We start from the raw sequence: 17,783 nt of genomic DNA on the forward strand, positions 1-17,783 counted from the left end.
ACTAGTCAAATAATTTTCATCTGATTTTATCCCATTGATTAAATACCCCAAGAGATTAAATACCCCAAGAGGTAGTATAGAACCTAGGTTCTGATCACAAATTCCATTCTCATAAGTGATATCACCTGCAGTTAACATCTTTCATGCAGAATTGGTCTTTAGGTGCTGGGTCAAGCTCAATAATCAGATTTCTAGGATATGTTCTGGCTGATAAATATCTGACTCTGGGAAATGCAGAGTACAGAATTCATACTTCTCCTACAATTGCTGTTATTTCAGTTGTGTCTGACTCTTCATGACCCCATTTGGGATTTTCTTGGCAGAGATAATAGAATTGTCTGCCTTTTCTTTCTTCAGATAATTTTCTATATGAGGAAACTGCAGCCAACAAAGTTCAATGACTTTACTAGAACTAGTAAGTGTCTGAGGCTGAATTTGAACTCAGTTCTTCCTGACTCCAGGCCTCAAACTCTATCCTACCTAGTCATGCCACCTAATTGCCCCCTATAATATCCTGCTTCATTTGGGAAATTTTCATTAAGGAATTCTATTTCTTCATGGACATTTCTAGGTAGGTACCTTTGGTGGTAAGCTTTCATGAAATTCTTATGAGAAGAAAAGAAGCTTTTATTTGAGTTCTGTAGCAAACTCCAACAGGGGGACCAGTGCTCTTAAATTCAGTGATTCTATGATCTTAATACCAGGTTTTGTTGTGTACTCTGAATATTTAAAAAAAATTTTTTAAACCCTGAACTTCCATCTTAGAATCAATACTGTGTATTGGCTCCAAGGCAGAACAGTGGTTAAGGGCTAGGCAATGGGGGCCAAGTGACTTGCCCAGGGTCACATAACTAGGGTGTGTCTGAGGCCAGATTTGAACCCAGGATCTCCCAACTCTGGGCCTGGCTTTCAATGCACTGAGCCACCCAGCTACCCTTGAATACTATTTAAACCAATTCTTGACTAGCACATGTCTTTGAGTACTTGCTTACCTAGTGATTTTGAAGATTTAAAAAAAATGACAAAATGTCACATTTTGAGACAGAATTTTGAAAACTTTTATTTTATTTTTATGATAAGCAACAATAATTATGACTGAATATCAATATTAATGCAGCTTCATAATTGTTTTTTTTTGGGGGGAAGAAGCAAAACCATGGAAACTAACATGTACTGATCTTGTTCATTAATTAGTGCTCTTTGGAAATGTGTAACTCCAGGTCATTTCTATCTTTTACTGCCTGCGTGGAAGATGAAGCAATGAAGTCAATTTAAAAAGAGAATGGCAAACAAATAATGATAAGTGGCAAACTTTCCATAGGATCAGCCAGAGCGACCTGTTGACAAAGCCAACATTCACTTCAAGCTGGCTTGTCTTCTAAGTTATGAGTCATACATGATTGCAGCTGTATTGTCATTTGATTTTCTATAACACTTTTGTTTGTTTATTTTTAACTTGTCTGTTCCTTAGCACAGTTTTTAGCATGAAACTTTATTACTCCTATACTGATTTGTTTGAAATCTCAGAAAGTACTTTGCAAATCTTTAAGTACCAACAAACATCAGTGATTTTATGAGAGAGGAAATGAAAAATATCATTAGTGTAGCAAGTGAGGCAAACCCTCCCTGACACATGGGATCCCTAGAAAAGTTCCCTGAAATTTCAGGGATCCTCTGGTTTCAGAGTCACATAAAATTTATTTGCTCCCACAACTGTGCTTTCTTTTACCAGTTGGCCAAAGGACACAGTTCAAATTAAATGCATTTAATGAAATAGTTTTTTTTCCTTAAAAGTGGTAAGAGAATATTTACTCATATACCGGGAGGACATTCCTCCACACATACACACACTAATAGGAGAAAGTGTGTAAATAGAATTAGCTCTAGCCCATTCCTAGTTAAACTCGTACTTAACCTAGGCATAGAAATGACTTCACTCTCACCTTCCTTAGTGGGAGGGGAGACGAGTTGCCCACACGTGACAATAAGTAACAAATCAAGAACTAAGGACTTCCCTTTGGGCAGTCCAAATCAGTGTAGAGGCTGCCATTTGTCCACTTGAATTAAAGGTGGACCCACGGGAAGTGACGAAGGACACTATCTCTTTAAGTATGTTGGTTACTTCCTGTGGAGGCAGTTCCCGCTCTGAACTTGGTGCTGACGGATCTCGGAGGAGACCTCAGGCAGCTTCTACTCTGAATGGTTATGTGGGCTGACTTCCTTGGCCTACCTAGGCCGCTTCCAAACTCTGCCTTATGCAGGCACTAGCCTATCTGGCTGTTAGGCCTTGTAGCTTCATTTATTTAGCCTTTTAACCTTCTCTCTAGTCTAGGCATTCGCAGGCCTGGACTAGCCTCTCCCTTTCATTTTATTCCTATACTTTTACCTTCCTGATTGTAAATAAAGTGCCTTAACCCGATGCTGACTTAGGTCTGATTTAATTATGGAATCAATCTGAACTATTGATTCCTGGTGGCCACGTTTTAAATATATATATCTATAAAATACCTAATTTCCCTCTTACAAAAGAGTGGACACATCCAAAAAACAATTATGGAAGACAAACTTGTAAGGGGCACTTGAGGCCATGGAACAAACTGGAGTAGCCACAGTATGCATGTAGAGAAGCAAACAATGTTTCTAATACCATGGGATTGCTGACATAGGAAAAAAGAAAACCAAATGACCAAAACCAAAACTAAAAAGGTGAATTCACACCAATGAAGAAAAAACAAAAGCAATTGGTAGGAACAATTTTGCCTAACTAAATGCCAATCAATCTGATAATCTTAATGAAGTGAATATTTACACAAATATAAATTGCTCAGATTAACAAAAGCAGAAATAGAATAACTCTACCTTAGAAAAAAGAAATTGAACAGTCCATAAATGAACTACCTAAGATAAAAACTCTAATGCTAACAAATCCTACATAACTTTTATTTTATTTTATTTTACTAATTTTTAAAGAGCATTATTACAATAACACAATCCATTTTTAAAAATTGGTAAAGGAGTCCTACCAAATTCCTTCCTTGATGCAAATATGGTCAGGAAAAGTAAAAAAAAAACAACTAGACCAATTTCCCTAATAAATATTCATGTGAAACTTTTAAACAGAATATTAACAAGAAGATTACAGTAATGTATAATAAAGTTCAGATATTACAACTAGATTGGATTTACACTAGGAATGCATGGCTGGTTCACTATTAGTAAAACTATAAGCATAACTAATGATATTGATAACCAACCCCCCAAATCATATGATTATTTTAATATAGAAAAAGGTTTTGACAAAATATAACACTCATTAAAAACACTAGAAAGTATAGGAATAAATGGAGCTTTCTTTAAAATGCTAAATTGTATCTATATAAAGCCAAGAACAAGCATTATTTAAAATGTGGGTAAGCTAGAAACCTTTCTGATACAATCAGAAACAAAGCAAGGATGTCCATTATCACCATGACATTTAAATATTGTACTAGAAATACTATAGCTATAAGATAAGAAAAAGAAATTCAAAGAATAAGCATAGGCAATGATGGAAAAAACTATCACCTTTTATAGATGATATGATGGTTTACTTGAAGAATTCTAGTGTTAATTAAAAAAACTAATTGAAACAATAACTTCAGCAAAGCTGCAAAATATAAAATGACTTCATAAAATAGTCAACATTTCTTTTTCTTGTCAACAAAATCCAGCTGGAAGAAGGAAAAAGAAAAAGTCCTTTTAAAATAGACAGTATAAAATATTTGGGAGTCTACCTGCCAAGTCATACACACAGAAATCATATGAACACAATTACAAAATACTCCACACAAATAAAACCTTATCTAAATAATTGGAGAAATATTAATTGCTCATGAATATGCCAAGCCAATGTAATAAAAATGACAATGCTACCTAAATTAATTTACTTATTCATTGCCATATGTGGAGAAAATGCTTTATTATTTATTAGTAGTTTGATCCCAGCTTTCTATGAATAGAAATAGTCTAAACTGGATATGTTGATGTTAGAGATCCTCCAACAAAGCTAGGGTGCTTAATTTAGATTGACTCAAAACACTGTTTTTGGTCTGCCTCCTCAGGTGTGAGGTCCACCCATAAAGCTTGTATTTTTGCTTGGCTCAAATTTTTTTGAATGTATATTTAACAGATGGTATACATCTCAAGCAATTTTACCTGTAAATTGCCCCTTTCTAGAAACTAACTTCTTATGTGTGAGCAACCAGCTACTTATCTTTAATACCCTTGTTTGAACTCTTATATAATGTGACTTACAAAGACTCCAGAGCAAGTCAGACCATTTTTTTTCCCTGGCTCTCTACTCTGTTGAATCAACTTAGTAAAAGACTCATAAAAAAGCCCTTTTGGTTTAGAGTTTGTTCTTAACCAACCATTTTGGTGTCAGAAGTGGGATTTCTAATGTCTACCCAAGTGGCAGGATGACCAAAATAAGATCAAATCAGGCACTGCAAGAACCTGGTGGGTATTCAGACTGATACTTGGGTGGGTTGAGAACTAGCCTGGTTACTATTATCATCAAATCAGTAGTTTTCTTGCTCTTTTGTGTGTTTTTGGACAGGGCTATTGTTGAAATATTTCGCATGCCATATTTACATATTTGTTGTGAGACCTGCTCACAAAGATTATTGCAGATCCCCAAGACAGGGTTGGAGAGATGAGAAATAAGTTTTGGGAACAGGAGGGCCAAGACAAGTTGTTTGCAAATCAAGGCAAAGTTTATTGATCGCAAGTTCTATTTTATAGAGAGATTTAAACAGGCTAAGGGATTAGGTAAACTTTTCATATACACAATGGATGGTAATGATTTACAAGAATGGTACAATGGATTTAGCTTACCTCATCAAATCTAGACAAGAGTTTTCTATAGGCTAATAAATCAATATGTTAATGTGTAACCATCTAACCCAGATTCCCAGAGAAGGTATACATCAGTAGGTTTGGTAGGAATATACAGTTTTAGCAAAGGTGAAGGAGTAGGAGGGGTTTGAAGCCTCAGGTGAGGAGTGAGCTACATGCCTGACTTTAGTTGAACTATGGCTACCCCAGAGCTTTGATGCTGGGGGCTTTTAGGCTTTCCAGAGCTTTGATCAATGGAGGTCTCTGGCTGTCCTCACACATATTAATAATGGCTTTGGTTTTTCTTGCCTTTTCAAGAGGTAGAAAATGGGAAAGAGGAGGAATTTGGAACTGAGAACAAAATAGAATTTTTTAAAAATGATGATAGTAGGGAGATATGCAGGGAGACTAACTAGAAGACTATTTCAGTTGTCTGGGGGAGAGGTGATGAGGGCTTTATTCATAATAAATAGGTATCAGGCTTCTGAGCAATCTGAAAGCCTTTCGCCTTTAAAAAATTTCTTAATTTACAATCATATTTTATATACATATATGTGGCAGACACATGTAGATACATGTGTATGCAAATCTCTCTCTCTATTCTCATTCCTAATTTCAAATTGAAGCGAACAAGTTAGCATGCTATATATTTGATTTGTCATGGAGGATCATGCATTTAGGCTTCAAAGGACCTTTGAATCTATCAAGTCCAGCTTTCTTATTTTATAGAAACTTAAATCCAGAGGAGTGAAGTGTCTTCACAGTTACTAATAGGAGAGATAGAGTTAAAACTCAGGACCTCTAACTTTCTATGTACCACAATGCACTTTAATAATTCAGTTTCTTTACTTCATCTTCTTCAACAAAAGTTGTGTTAGATATAATTATCTTCATGATGGTCTTTATTTATGTATGCTCATCCTGGGCACTGACTGGAAAGGCAAGTTGACCAAAGATACCATGAAATGTGGTTCCATTTGAATGGTCAACGAAATGAATTTGTCCAACTCTTACTTTTTTCATCCAAGTGAACTTGTGAGCTCCCCTTCCATTCAGTTGCAATTTTTAAAAATGTTATCTTATTTCTAGTAAGCATATAAGTATTGATGAATGAATAAATTAAAAGAGCATTTATGAAATATTTAAAGCAAATATTAAATACTTACAAATATTTGCCGGGCACTGCTTATCTCTGGGTCAATAAATACAAAGCAAGACAGTCCCTGCCTTCAAGGCACGTGCATTCTAATAGAGGAGAACAACACATAATGGAGTGGTGTCTAGGGAAGAATACTTTGGCTTGGAAGGTTACTGAATTGGTTTGTGGCACAATGAGGTAGTCAACCAACAAGTACTTAACAGAATCAATGGTAGTGTTCACTTAATTTCAATTTGCAGAGCAAGGAAAAAAGAGGGAGGACAGCCTCATATAGATAAAGGTTGGAGGGATAAAAAATAGCTGAAGTAAAAAAAGTCTGGTTGGATCTGAGCTCACTAGATAACCAACAGGATACCCTCACTCCCAACTGTGCACAACTTCATAAAGCTACTCTAAACTGTGTCAACTCAATCCAGGTTTTATATTTGGAATATCTATAGCTAAATTAATGTTTCTATGTTGTTGGCTGATGTCCAGATTGTTTTATTTTTTGGATACTTTATACCCTTTTTCACCATTGTTATTATTAGTACTACAGAAATAGAATGGGACTTCCAAGAACAAAAGGACATTTTTTTACTTTTTTCTGTTTGTTTTATGAGCTGCAGTGGCTAAATAACTCATCATTAGTATCCACAAGTGATTACTCTATATGATATTTTCTAGGATTTTAGTGTCTGGACATCAGGCTGAGTCAGGCACCCAGACCATTTTCAAATTCTTTCCTCTTTGACAGAGTCTGACAGATCTTATGTAGACACTGGATCTAATACAATAGGCATCAAAGCAGGGCCTTTGCTAAAGAAAGTCATCATCTATATTTAAAAAGCTACATACAGTATATATATACCTACATACTGTAAAAATAACATACTAAATGAATTGATTATGGATATTAACTGATTAGATACTCTGCTTGCTGTGCTTACAAAGTATCTTCAGTTTATATAAGTAAAATGAAGCTCATAAGTGAACTTCTCTTCAGGGCCAGGCTCACAGATGCTAAGGAGACTCTTGTTATACAAAAACAAACTATTTATTGAGAATATAAGGATATAAAAGGATTTCTAACTTTAAGGGATTCTAACTCCACCCAAATAAATCTCCCTGGTTCTGCAAGGAACCACTTCTCCTGTTTCCACAGGCTATACTGATCTTTCCTGATCTGACTAACCCAAATTTTCCCTATTCTACAATTAACTAACACTATTATCCTTATAAGAAGTATATAATTCTTAACTTTGTCTCCAAGTCATAAAAATAACAAAGGCCAGTTGGTTGAGCCTCAGCAAGAACCAAGTTAGGACTCTAAGGCTTAGCAGACTGGGTCTTTCTTTGGTCTTCTCAGAGATAAAACAATCTATGAAACAGCAATAGACAATCACTAGTGTTTCCCAAGTTGGAAAAGGAAATCACTTAGCTCCTTCAGGCTTTCCCTTTCTTTCCTTCTACCTTCAGACAGTGAGGAGAGAGAGAAAAGAAGATGTCACCTGCTCTCAGCACTCCAAGAGAGCCACTGCCACTCCCCAAGAGCAACTGCTAACTCCCAGAGAGTAATTGCCACAGAAAAACCATTACACCTTCCCTACACACTGTCAGCATTTGAAACTGACACTCTGTCTCAGCTCTGTTTCAAACTCCAATTATTTCTCAAGCCAGCTTCTCCACTTTTTACCTTTAAACAAATATAACAAGACTTAATTTCAAATATCATCCTTATACTACACATTTGCTCAAACTATTCAAATAAAAATATAGATTAAAGAAACTTTGAATACGAAAAACCAGTAAATTTGTCAAGTACAAACTTCTTTATTGGCTAGCATAAAATGAAAAACATTGCTTACACAATCATGCAAAACAAATATGGCCTACTTTTTGAGGTCAAAATTTTTAAATAAATTATATGAACTCAATAAATAAAAGGTCTTTCAGGAAAATAGCATTCAGTAAAGTATTACTAAATACTTGTTAAAGTGATGTTATCTCTTTCAAGGATTTAATTTTATCTTCTTACATGGGTCCAAATATTTTGGAAGACAGTAATGCACAAACATGATAGCCAATTTTATACATGCAACTATGGCAACTATCTTATCAAATGTAGAAGGAAATTCACAAGAATGAAATTTCAAAGAGGGTTTGAACTAAATTTCTTTGCAATTTTCATTTGCTTATGACCAAATAATAGTTTCAAACTACTGGTAAGTGGCAGCATTCTCAGTGTAATTTGGGAATTGGGGAGAATTCTTTCAATGGGAAAGATGAGCAATTTCATTATAAAAACTGCTAGATGAGGCAAGCTCAATCTACATCTGAGGGGAGAAAAAGCAAACTGTTTTCCTAAGAGCTTTGTAAAGTTCAGTTGCCCCAGTGCTATAGATTTTGCAAAATGGCAGTGACAAAGCAGAGATACATTCCTAAGTGTCCTCGTCAAATAAACTGCTGGAGGAAAGCCACATAAGAAAAAAATGGTGATTTGGGAAGAAAGAGAAATGAATTCTCCCAACACTTCTGATGATGCCATTTATATTGTCACTCATCTCTCCAGTATCATGGTTCTAGTAACAATTTCAAATATCTATGTGCACAGTTTTTCAGGTGAGAAATATTTGAAAAGTACCACTACCAGTAAATTTTAATTTTCCTGGAGGTTCTGCTGGGGAGTGGGGTAGGGTGGTGGGTTAAGGTGTCCTAAGTTTGAATACAATTAAAGATGACTCTAGGAAATAGCACAGAGTTCTACTAGTTGACAGATTTGCCTACATCACTACTTCTAGTACTGCTGAGATTTATGTGTTTTTGTTTGGTGTCTAAAATGTAGAATCATAATGGGGAAAAACTATATTTGCTTGAAGGTTAAACTAAATTATTTAATATCATTAATAAACCCAATGCAATTTGTGGAAATGCATATGTAAAAACTTAATGTATTAAAAATGGCTTTTGCATAATCAATCTGCTTCTAAATCAGAATATAGGTATATTTTCATTATATAAATTATAGTAAAAGAAAAATTTCAGTTAAGCTGATCAGAAATTTTTAAATGGCTATTTGTCAACATAGCATCAAAATACCTTAGTGCAAATCTTACCAAATATAATATATATTCAAAAAGGTGGTTTTATTTTGCAAGGGTTGCACACATTTTTAAAAATTGATATGTCACTGGGAGTAACTAATTTTTTATCCAGGAATATGGAACTTATAAACATAAGAAGGCTCAGTTATAAAAAAGTCTAAAAATCCAAATGAACAATTACTGTATTGGACCAAATATTGGCTACTCCTGGATACAGGTTGTATCCCTCCTTTTTTTTTTTTCTTTTCAAAGAAATCTATAGTTGAACATTGGGGGGGAAAGTTACTGGCTGCACTCAGGTTTATATAAGCCATATTTGGAGGGAAAGTGTGGCCTACATTTGGACCAACACAGAATACAAAAAATCCATTCAAAAAAATGGATTTAGGTACGCTGGAGCTGGAAGACAGAACAATAAAACCAAGATTGATCTGGGAAAAAATACTTGTGGTAATTACTATTTTTTTCTGAAGTGCTTTTTTTCTTTTTAAAAATTATGGCACATTATTTATCCCACATTCTACTGCAGAGATAAGAGCAAGATTACTTTAGTTGTTGAAGAATCACAGTGTTAAGTATATCTGCTTCTTGAAGTGTCAAACTTTCATCCGTTAGCTCTTTGTTTGGAAATGTTGTCACAAGAACAAAGCCAAGAGATGCAAATTCAGGGCGAGACTGTATAATAAATTCCCGTATATCCATGATCCTGAAGAAAGGATAAGTTATGATTGAAAAGATTTGTTTATTCTAAAAAGGGTGAGACTACTTGAAAATAGTTATAAACATTCCCCAATAATTTTGTTTATATCACTAATTTTTACCATGTAGATTTTGCTTTTTAAAAAAAAAGCAATTTTCAAACAAGTCTCTTTTAAGTTGATTATAAATTCCCAACTAGTAAAGTTCAAAATTAATAATAAGGGTCATCTTAAGTGATTTTCAGAAAAATTTAGATATTTATCATTCTTATACATTCACTTATCAATAATACCCCTATGTATTCTGGCTCTCAGGGCTTTTTAGAACCAATGGGAAAACATATTTTCTGCCTTGCTCTAGTTTTGTATCAGTATTGAGATGCAGAAAGAAACTTGTCATGTGAAACCTTTTACTTCTTATAATCTTAAGAGCACCTTTATTTTTCATTTTTTCTACTAATACTTATTTCAAAGGTAATATCCAAATTATTTACATTTCTATGTTACTAAAGTAATTTATTATTTTGTATAATTTTAACAAGATAGCATACTATGTGCTTATGTAACTGATGGTCTGATAGTCCTGTATTAGCTTACCTATGGGTGTGGTTGAATCTCTGTATCAAGCGGCTTCCATCTGCTAGTCTGATTTGGATTTTTGTTGTTGGCACTGAATCATCAACGAGAACAACTGCACTGACTATCGACTTTTCTTCCTCTTCTGGGGAAGAAGGTGTACTGACTATTTCAGGTGTAAGACTAGAATAAGGCAGAAAATACAAAGAATTCCAAACCAAATTAGAAGTGGAAACATTTTAAGCTAAAATATAGTTAAATAAAACACTAAAATAATAATAGATAATTCTCAACTTTCCCCTCAACTAATATAGTAACTGATGATTCTCAACATTTTTTCCCCAGTAGAAACTTGTTAGGGACACTGCAACTTTTGAGTTTTTCTCTTTAATTATTCCCAGGGTTTTAAACATGCTTTATGTTAATTGTGAAATTTGGGGTATTTATTTACTTGCTGTCAAAATACTTTTCTTCCTGACTTACTAATCTGAATGTTATCTGAGCAAAGAGAGAAATAATCAGCTATATAAAAAAGCTTCAGAGCTATAAACATCCTTGCCTTATTCTGTTATTTGTATAAACCTTCTAATAACATTTAAAATATACATCTATTATCCAAGTCTATTGCCTCATTATGCTATGTAGATGATCATGAATTTTCAAGCTAATAAGCACAGGCTCTAATACATTTTGTCAGTTGGGAAAATCTTAGTATGGGTCCCATAGCAGCCTCTTCAGAGGAGTTGTCAAGCTAGGCATAGAAAGGTGCAGAAGGGATGATTTTCTTTTTTTGGCCATGGCAACCCATAGAAGAAAAGATAATATGTAATCTAGATGATCCACCAAGTGATGATGGAAGAATGAAAGAAAAGAGGACAGAGGGTGTCTAGGAATTAAAAAGTTCTTAAGACCCTCTCCAAACATTAAATTATTAATTTCTTATGGGATCTTTGTCCTATGAAATTAAGAATTTATAGTTGGAACTGAAATACATTTATATTGATTATTTTTCATATAAAATTTTAAGATTAAACAATTTAGTTACTTAGGACAGTTTAAAACTTCTTAGAAAGGTGAGTAAATGAATTAGTTGATATTGAATTGCTATTCTAATTGGAAAATTGGGGAGTAGATAATAAATTTTGTTCTCCTAATTGCCTGCTTACTTTAATTTGTATATATATGAAGACAACTCTCAGTATAAAGGCACAGCTGGGCAGATATAATGCATAGCAGAAACATTGGTTGAATATAGGGGAAAACAGCAATATTGCTTCATTTGATTTGTCAAATAAAAAAATTTAAACTACAAGTAACCCTTCCACATCTCAGGCATTGGGGGCATGGCACCCTGTGACCTGAAAAATAAAATTTTATGGCCCTCCCTTTGTACCAAAGAAGTCTGATTTTTTTCTTTTTCTTTTATGGGATGTTTACAATACCTTATTATAAAATTTGGGTTAAATATGCATTTCTGAATTTCTAAACTTTTTATGTTTTCTGAGGCTTCTGCAAAACTCCCCCAAGAATCCCATTTAATTTCTTCTCTGGAACCACAATGGGGAAACTGGAGATGGGAAAAGAACAACTATATAACCAAATTCCTTTTATGAAGAAGCTTCATTTCTAGAAGATCTTATTGAGGTATAACTATAGCATAATAGTCATTATTTTTAACTATACTTTTGACTTGGGAGAGTCAATACCTTGAGCCTGGCTAGAAAATTGTTGCATGGTTCAACTTGTGTCATCAGTTTTATAATTAACTAATTTTATTAGGCTTATGTAAATAGGAACATAGGGCAGACATAGTTAAAAATGAGTAAAGGCCTAGAACACTTGGAGGGAGCCAAACCTAGTAGGACTCAATCCAAATACCCTTGATCTTGACTGAAGCCTCGCCTACCTAATTTGTAAAGTCGATGGTGCTTTGGTACACTCTGTCTCTCAATCTTTATGTTTTTAAAGGAATGGCTTTCATTATTCAAGAATGATTTCTCATCACTAATATTTTTATTTTTCCTTTTCATATTCCTTTCCCTCCCAACGTGATGCTAAATATAGAAAAAGTATTTTCTTCTTTCATGTTTTACCTTCCAAGTTTTTGCCCTTCTCCACTAAAAGCCTTGAATCGTAATCTAGGTTTTATGTATTCTTGCTCCTGGTGATCTTCCATATCCAAATTCACCTGTCCACCATGGACTAGTCGCTGAAGCTCCAGAGGAATTTCACTTTGAGGGGGAGGAAAAATGTAACTGATTGTTATTATAACCAAAGTGGGGATGAAGAAGAGGGGAGAAATTTATCTATACAATAACATTAAGTAGAATTTTTCCATAAGGTCGATTATGTATTTATTTCCTAAAGGTAAGTTGATTCGTTACATCATCTTAGATACTACCTTTAATTTTCTGATTTGAAGAACCTTGAACAAGTCACATTTGAATTTTTCATTGATGAGAAAAAAATTATGGTGACATTCCAATTGTTTTAAAAAATTTTGTGATAAAAATAACTTACATGTCACATGTGAGGTCACTTACATTTACACAATGCTCTACTGACCTATGTTTCCCTTTCTCTCACCATTCCTCTCCCCGATTTCTAATGTAGCAGGAAAGGCAATGCTTTTGCTATTCACTTAGCAGTTGAGTAGCTGAATACTGGCAATGACTTGTCTCCACTGCCTGGCTCTGCCCCAGGCCACTACTGCTCCGGATGAGTCTCAGCATCCAAAAGGCTAAAGAACAACCCCCAGCCTTGATTTGATCCCTGCTAGCATCTGAGTGGCTTGTTGATTATTCCAACTTGATAATGGCAGGATTTGTTTGGACTTAGAAAAGTAAGGACTCCTTGCAGCTGTTACATAAGTATTTAAGTACAAGTAAGTAGAATGAGTAAAAAAAAATCAAAAGATCAATTTAAACAGGCAGTACATTGCACTCCATTCACTTCAGTTCATAAGCTTTGGATTCTCGATTTGAATTCCCTTCTAATACTCATAAGTCAAACTTACCTTATGTTTCATTGACAGTACTAACAAAGAGATTATTATTATATTAATATTTATAAAACATCAAATAAATTAATAAATTTTAAAATATAAGAACAGTGTAAATTGTAGATATATTCAGGGCTGATTATAGTACAAATGCAGATCACAGAAAGTTCCTGATAATTTATGGGAAAAGAATATTTCTACTGTTTGAGATCTATTGATAAAATTGTTTTAAAACAATGGCAAGACTTTAACACACATAAAATAAACTTGACTAACAAATTATGAACTCAACTAAGTACTCAATCTAAAAAATTATTTTAAAATATGAAATATTTACTAATGTATACTGATGCTTTTTCAGACTTTCTCATCTTTACCTAACACACTCTTCACTGCCAACATCAGTTAACAACCTGCTGTCTTGTCTGTGATGGCAAGGACATGTTTTATTTTAACTTTCTATCACCTTTAACACCTACCATAGTGCTGTATCTATACTTGGGGCTTAATGATTGTTGAGAAGCATCATGGTGTAATGGAAAGTGTGGTAAGCATCAAGTCAGGAGGGACCTAAGATCATATTCCGCCTCTAACTTTTCCACATTACATGACCACAGGCAAGATACCTAACTTTTCTGTACCTCAGTTTCCTCATCTGTAAAATAGGGATAATCATGCCTACATCACTTTTTTCATGGGATTATAAACTTCGAGTGAGAAAACATATGTAAAATACTTTGTGAACTTTAAGATAATCCATCAGTTATTTTTTTTTACTACATATTCTCCTCAATTACTTTTTCAGTTACTTTAGATTGGGAGTTACAATTTTCTTCTTCAACTGATCATACACTATGATTAATATTTAACACCACATTTACAATCCTAATACCTTAAAATCAAGATTTCTCCATCTCAAACTTTATTAGCTTTTACGTCCATTTTATTTTAGACACCTATGAACACAACTGTACCTCAAATGGCATCATCACTCAAACTGTACTGAATGCTAGGAATATAAAGGCAAAAGTATAGTCTCTCCTCTCAAGGAATTCACATTATTTTTTAACCCTCACCTTCCTTTTTAGAATCAGTACTGTGTATTCATTCCAAGGCTGGAGAGTGGTAAGGGGTAGGCAATGGGGGTTAAGTGACTTGCCCAGGGTCACACAGGAAGTGTCTGAAGTCATATTTGAACCCAGGACCTCCCCTCTCCAGGCCTCCTTCTCAATTTACTAAGCTACCCAGCTGCCCCAACGAGTTCACATTCTAATAAGTTCAATATCTGACAGTAGTTCATTGGAGAGAATGGAAGGAGATATTTTGCACGATTATAGCTAGGAAGAGAATTCTTAATCAAATAAGGCATACAGAGAAATGGTTATAAGAAGCAAACTAGACAATTCTGATTACAAAAATGAAAAAGCTTTTACATGACAAAAAAGCAATTTAATTAGAATAAAAAGGAAAACTGCTAATTGTGGTATAAGTCTTCAAAGCACATATCTTTGATAAAGACTAAACATTAAAACCCCAGGGAGCTGAACCACATATATAAAAATATGAACCATTACCCAAAACATAAAGTGGCCAAAGGATTTAAGAAGGCACACTACCAACAACCATATGAAAGAATGCTCCAAATCACTAAAAATAAGTAAAATACAAACTAAAACAATTCTGGGTTTCACTTTATACCTCTCAGATTAGCCAAGGGAACAAAAAATGAAAATGGTAAATGTTAGAGGGGCTATAGAAGACAGGATCTATGGATTGGTTCAACCATTTTGAAAAAAAAAATTGGAAGTATACTGGAAGTCACTGAACTACATACCATTTAACCTAATGATATCACTATTGGGCACATAGGCCATGAAGGTCAATGACAAGAGAAAATGAAAAAAATATTTAAAAACATCATAATTCTGATCTGTGTAGCTTTTAATTTTGACTTCAAAAGGAATGAGTTATGACTCCTCAAGAAAGACTGAATAGGTTCTGTAAGTGTGGAATGAAATGCACATTAGATGTGGGCAATGTCTTGATTTATTCTGCATAACTATTCTTTGAAAAAAGGGAAGATTCAGAGTGGGAAGGGGTGATGGCATCACTAGGAAGTGACAGATGTTTTTCAAAAGAACATAAAATCATCAGTTAAATTAATATTTTTAGAAAAGTATATACTATCTCCATTTCAAAATTTCACTATATCTTCACACATATTTTCTTCCCTCTTGTCTTAGAGAAGAATCATCCCTTACATTATATATATATTTCCCCTTCTTCACTCAAACCAGGTCAGCTAAGTGGTGCAGTGTGATAGAGTGCTTGGTCTGGACTTAGGAAGACTCCTCTTCCTGGGTTTAAATTTGGTCTCAGACACTTATCAGCTGTGTGCCTGGGAAAATCACTTAACTCTGTTTGCCTCGGGTTCCTCATCTGTAAAACTGAATTGGAGAAGGGAATGGCAAATATTGCAGTATCATTGCCAAGAAAAGACCAAAAAGAATAAAAAAAGAGTCAGACACAACTGAAACAAATGAACAAACAAATCAAACCCTCCCCACCCCCGACCTTTCCATTCCCAATTCAGAATGAAAGAAAAACAAAATTTCAGTTATAAATATATGTAGTCAATCAAAATATATTGATGTAGCAATGCTAAAAAACATGCCTCTTTCTGCACTCTGAAACCTTCACACCTATTAGGAAGTGAACGGTATGTTTTAACATTAGACTTCTGAAGTCATGGCTGGTCACTATGCTGAATTCCTAATTCTTTCAAAGTTGTTTGTCTTTACCATATTTTTTGTTGCTGCTTTTTTATTTGTTTTTTTTAAAATTGTTTTCCTGCTCCTGTTTATTTCACGCTGTACCAGTTCATATAGTTGTTCTCAAGTTTCTCTGAAACCATTTTCTATTTTATTTCTTAGCATACAATAATGTTTCATTACATTTCTATACCATAACTTGTCTGGTCATTCTCCAATTGATGGGTACCCTTCAGATTTCCATTTTTGCCACCTCAAAAAGATGTTTTTTTGTTTGTTTAATGTTTATTGACTGACCATTACCTACAGAATATGTGAAGGACAGTAATGTGTAATCACCTTGAAAAGGCAGGGGTGAAGCCAAGATGGCAGAACAGAGGCAGGGACTCACCTGAGCTCTCTCAAAATCCCTCTTGTTGCCTTAGGAAATTATAAGCTTTTCCTTGTCCAATTCCAGTTCTTAATACATTATTTTCATCTGTGAGTTTCTATATATCTTTTCCCATTTCAGTGATCTTTCTTTTATAATTTTCTCAATTTTCTTGTACTGCTTTTTAATTTTTTTTCCCTAATATTTCCTCAGTCTTTCTCAATTGGTTTTTGAGGTCTTTAAAAAGTTCTTCTAAAAGCTCTTTTTAATCTTGTGGCCATTTACTATTTCTTTGCTGTTTCTGAAGCAGGTGTTTTTACTTTATTGTCCTCTTGAATTTGAGTTGTGATCTTCTCTGTCTCCCATAATAGTTATCAATAGTTAAGATTCTCCTTTGCTTGCTCTTATTTATTTATGTTTAAAATTTTAGCAGCCAGGCCAAAAGATTTAATGACTGGCTTTTTACTGTATTCTCAGTATTCCTACTGTGCTGAGATATCTTATTTTGGGTTTCATGATTTTTTTTTGTGTTTGTTTTACCTGGGTCCTTCCTAGTTTCTTCAGTTTTTATAATCTAGGGTCTGATATAGTCTTGATCCCCTGCTCAAGCTCTAGTCTGTGACTGACCTCAAGTATTCCACCCAGAGCCAGTGTGCAGTTCTGCCACTGTTGCTGCCAGAAGCCAGTCCATGGACCTTTGTGGTGGTGTCCAGGGACTCCACTCTCCTGGGAGGGACCACAGCTGATAAGACCTCCGTCCCTCAGTAACCACTCTCACCAATGCATTGTCCTTCCTCACTCCTCTCCTGCAGCTCTAACCTTGGACAGAGCAAGTATCCAGTCTGTGTTCCTGGGCCTCCAAAATCCCTTGTCCCCTAGCAATGATGCCTGAGCTCTTGCTCTCAGGGCCTAGCACTCCTAGACTTTCATAAAACCATTCCTTCAATTCTCAGCTGTGGGCCAGTGGAGGTCTCCAAATTTTGCAGGTAACAACTGAGATACAGGCAGACACAGGGAGGTTGCTAATCCTGCCCCAGCATTACCTTGTTGATTCCACTCTTTTAGCTTTCTTCCTGTCCCCAAGGCCTAAGGTAGTCAGAAACTTTCCTCCCTAACTGTATAGCTTCACTCCAGACTCCAGGCTGTTTTTGCCACTTTTTGTTTTCATTCTGTGGGATTATTATTATTATTTTTGTGGAGAGTAATACGAGGGCAAGAAAGCTTCATGCCCCACTCCACCATTTTCCCAT

General features: G+C 34.8%; 1 protein-coding gene across 1 annotated transcript in view; it reads right to left on the bottom strand.

Moving 5' to 3' along the window:
* Positions 1–9,162: 9,162 nt before the first annotated feature.
* The window catches only part of UBXN2B (UBX domain protein 2B), a 37,590-nt gene continuing 28,969 nt past the window's right edge, over positions 9,163–17,783 (bottom strand). The window contains exons 6-8 of the mRNA XM_044666234.1: positions 12,485–12,622; positions 10,413–10,574; positions 9,163–9,823 (exon numbers count right to left, since the gene is read on the bottom strand). Of these exons, the coding sequence (XP_044522169.1) occupies positions 9,661–9,823; positions 10,413–10,574; positions 12,485–12,622 (463 nt within the window). The 3' untranslated portion in view covers positions 9,163–9,660. The remainder of the gene's footprint in view (positions 9,824–10,412; positions 10,575–12,484; positions 12,623–17,783) is intronic.

Source organism: Gracilinanus agilis, chromosome 1 (assembly GCF_016433145.1).
Source record: "Gracilinanus agilis isolate LMUSP501 chromosome 1, AgileGrace, whole genome shotgun sequence".
In the NCBI taxonomy this organism is placed as follows: domain Eukaryota; kingdom Metazoa; phylum Chordata; class Mammalia; order Didelphimorphia; family Didelphidae; genus Gracilinanus; species Gracilinanus agilis.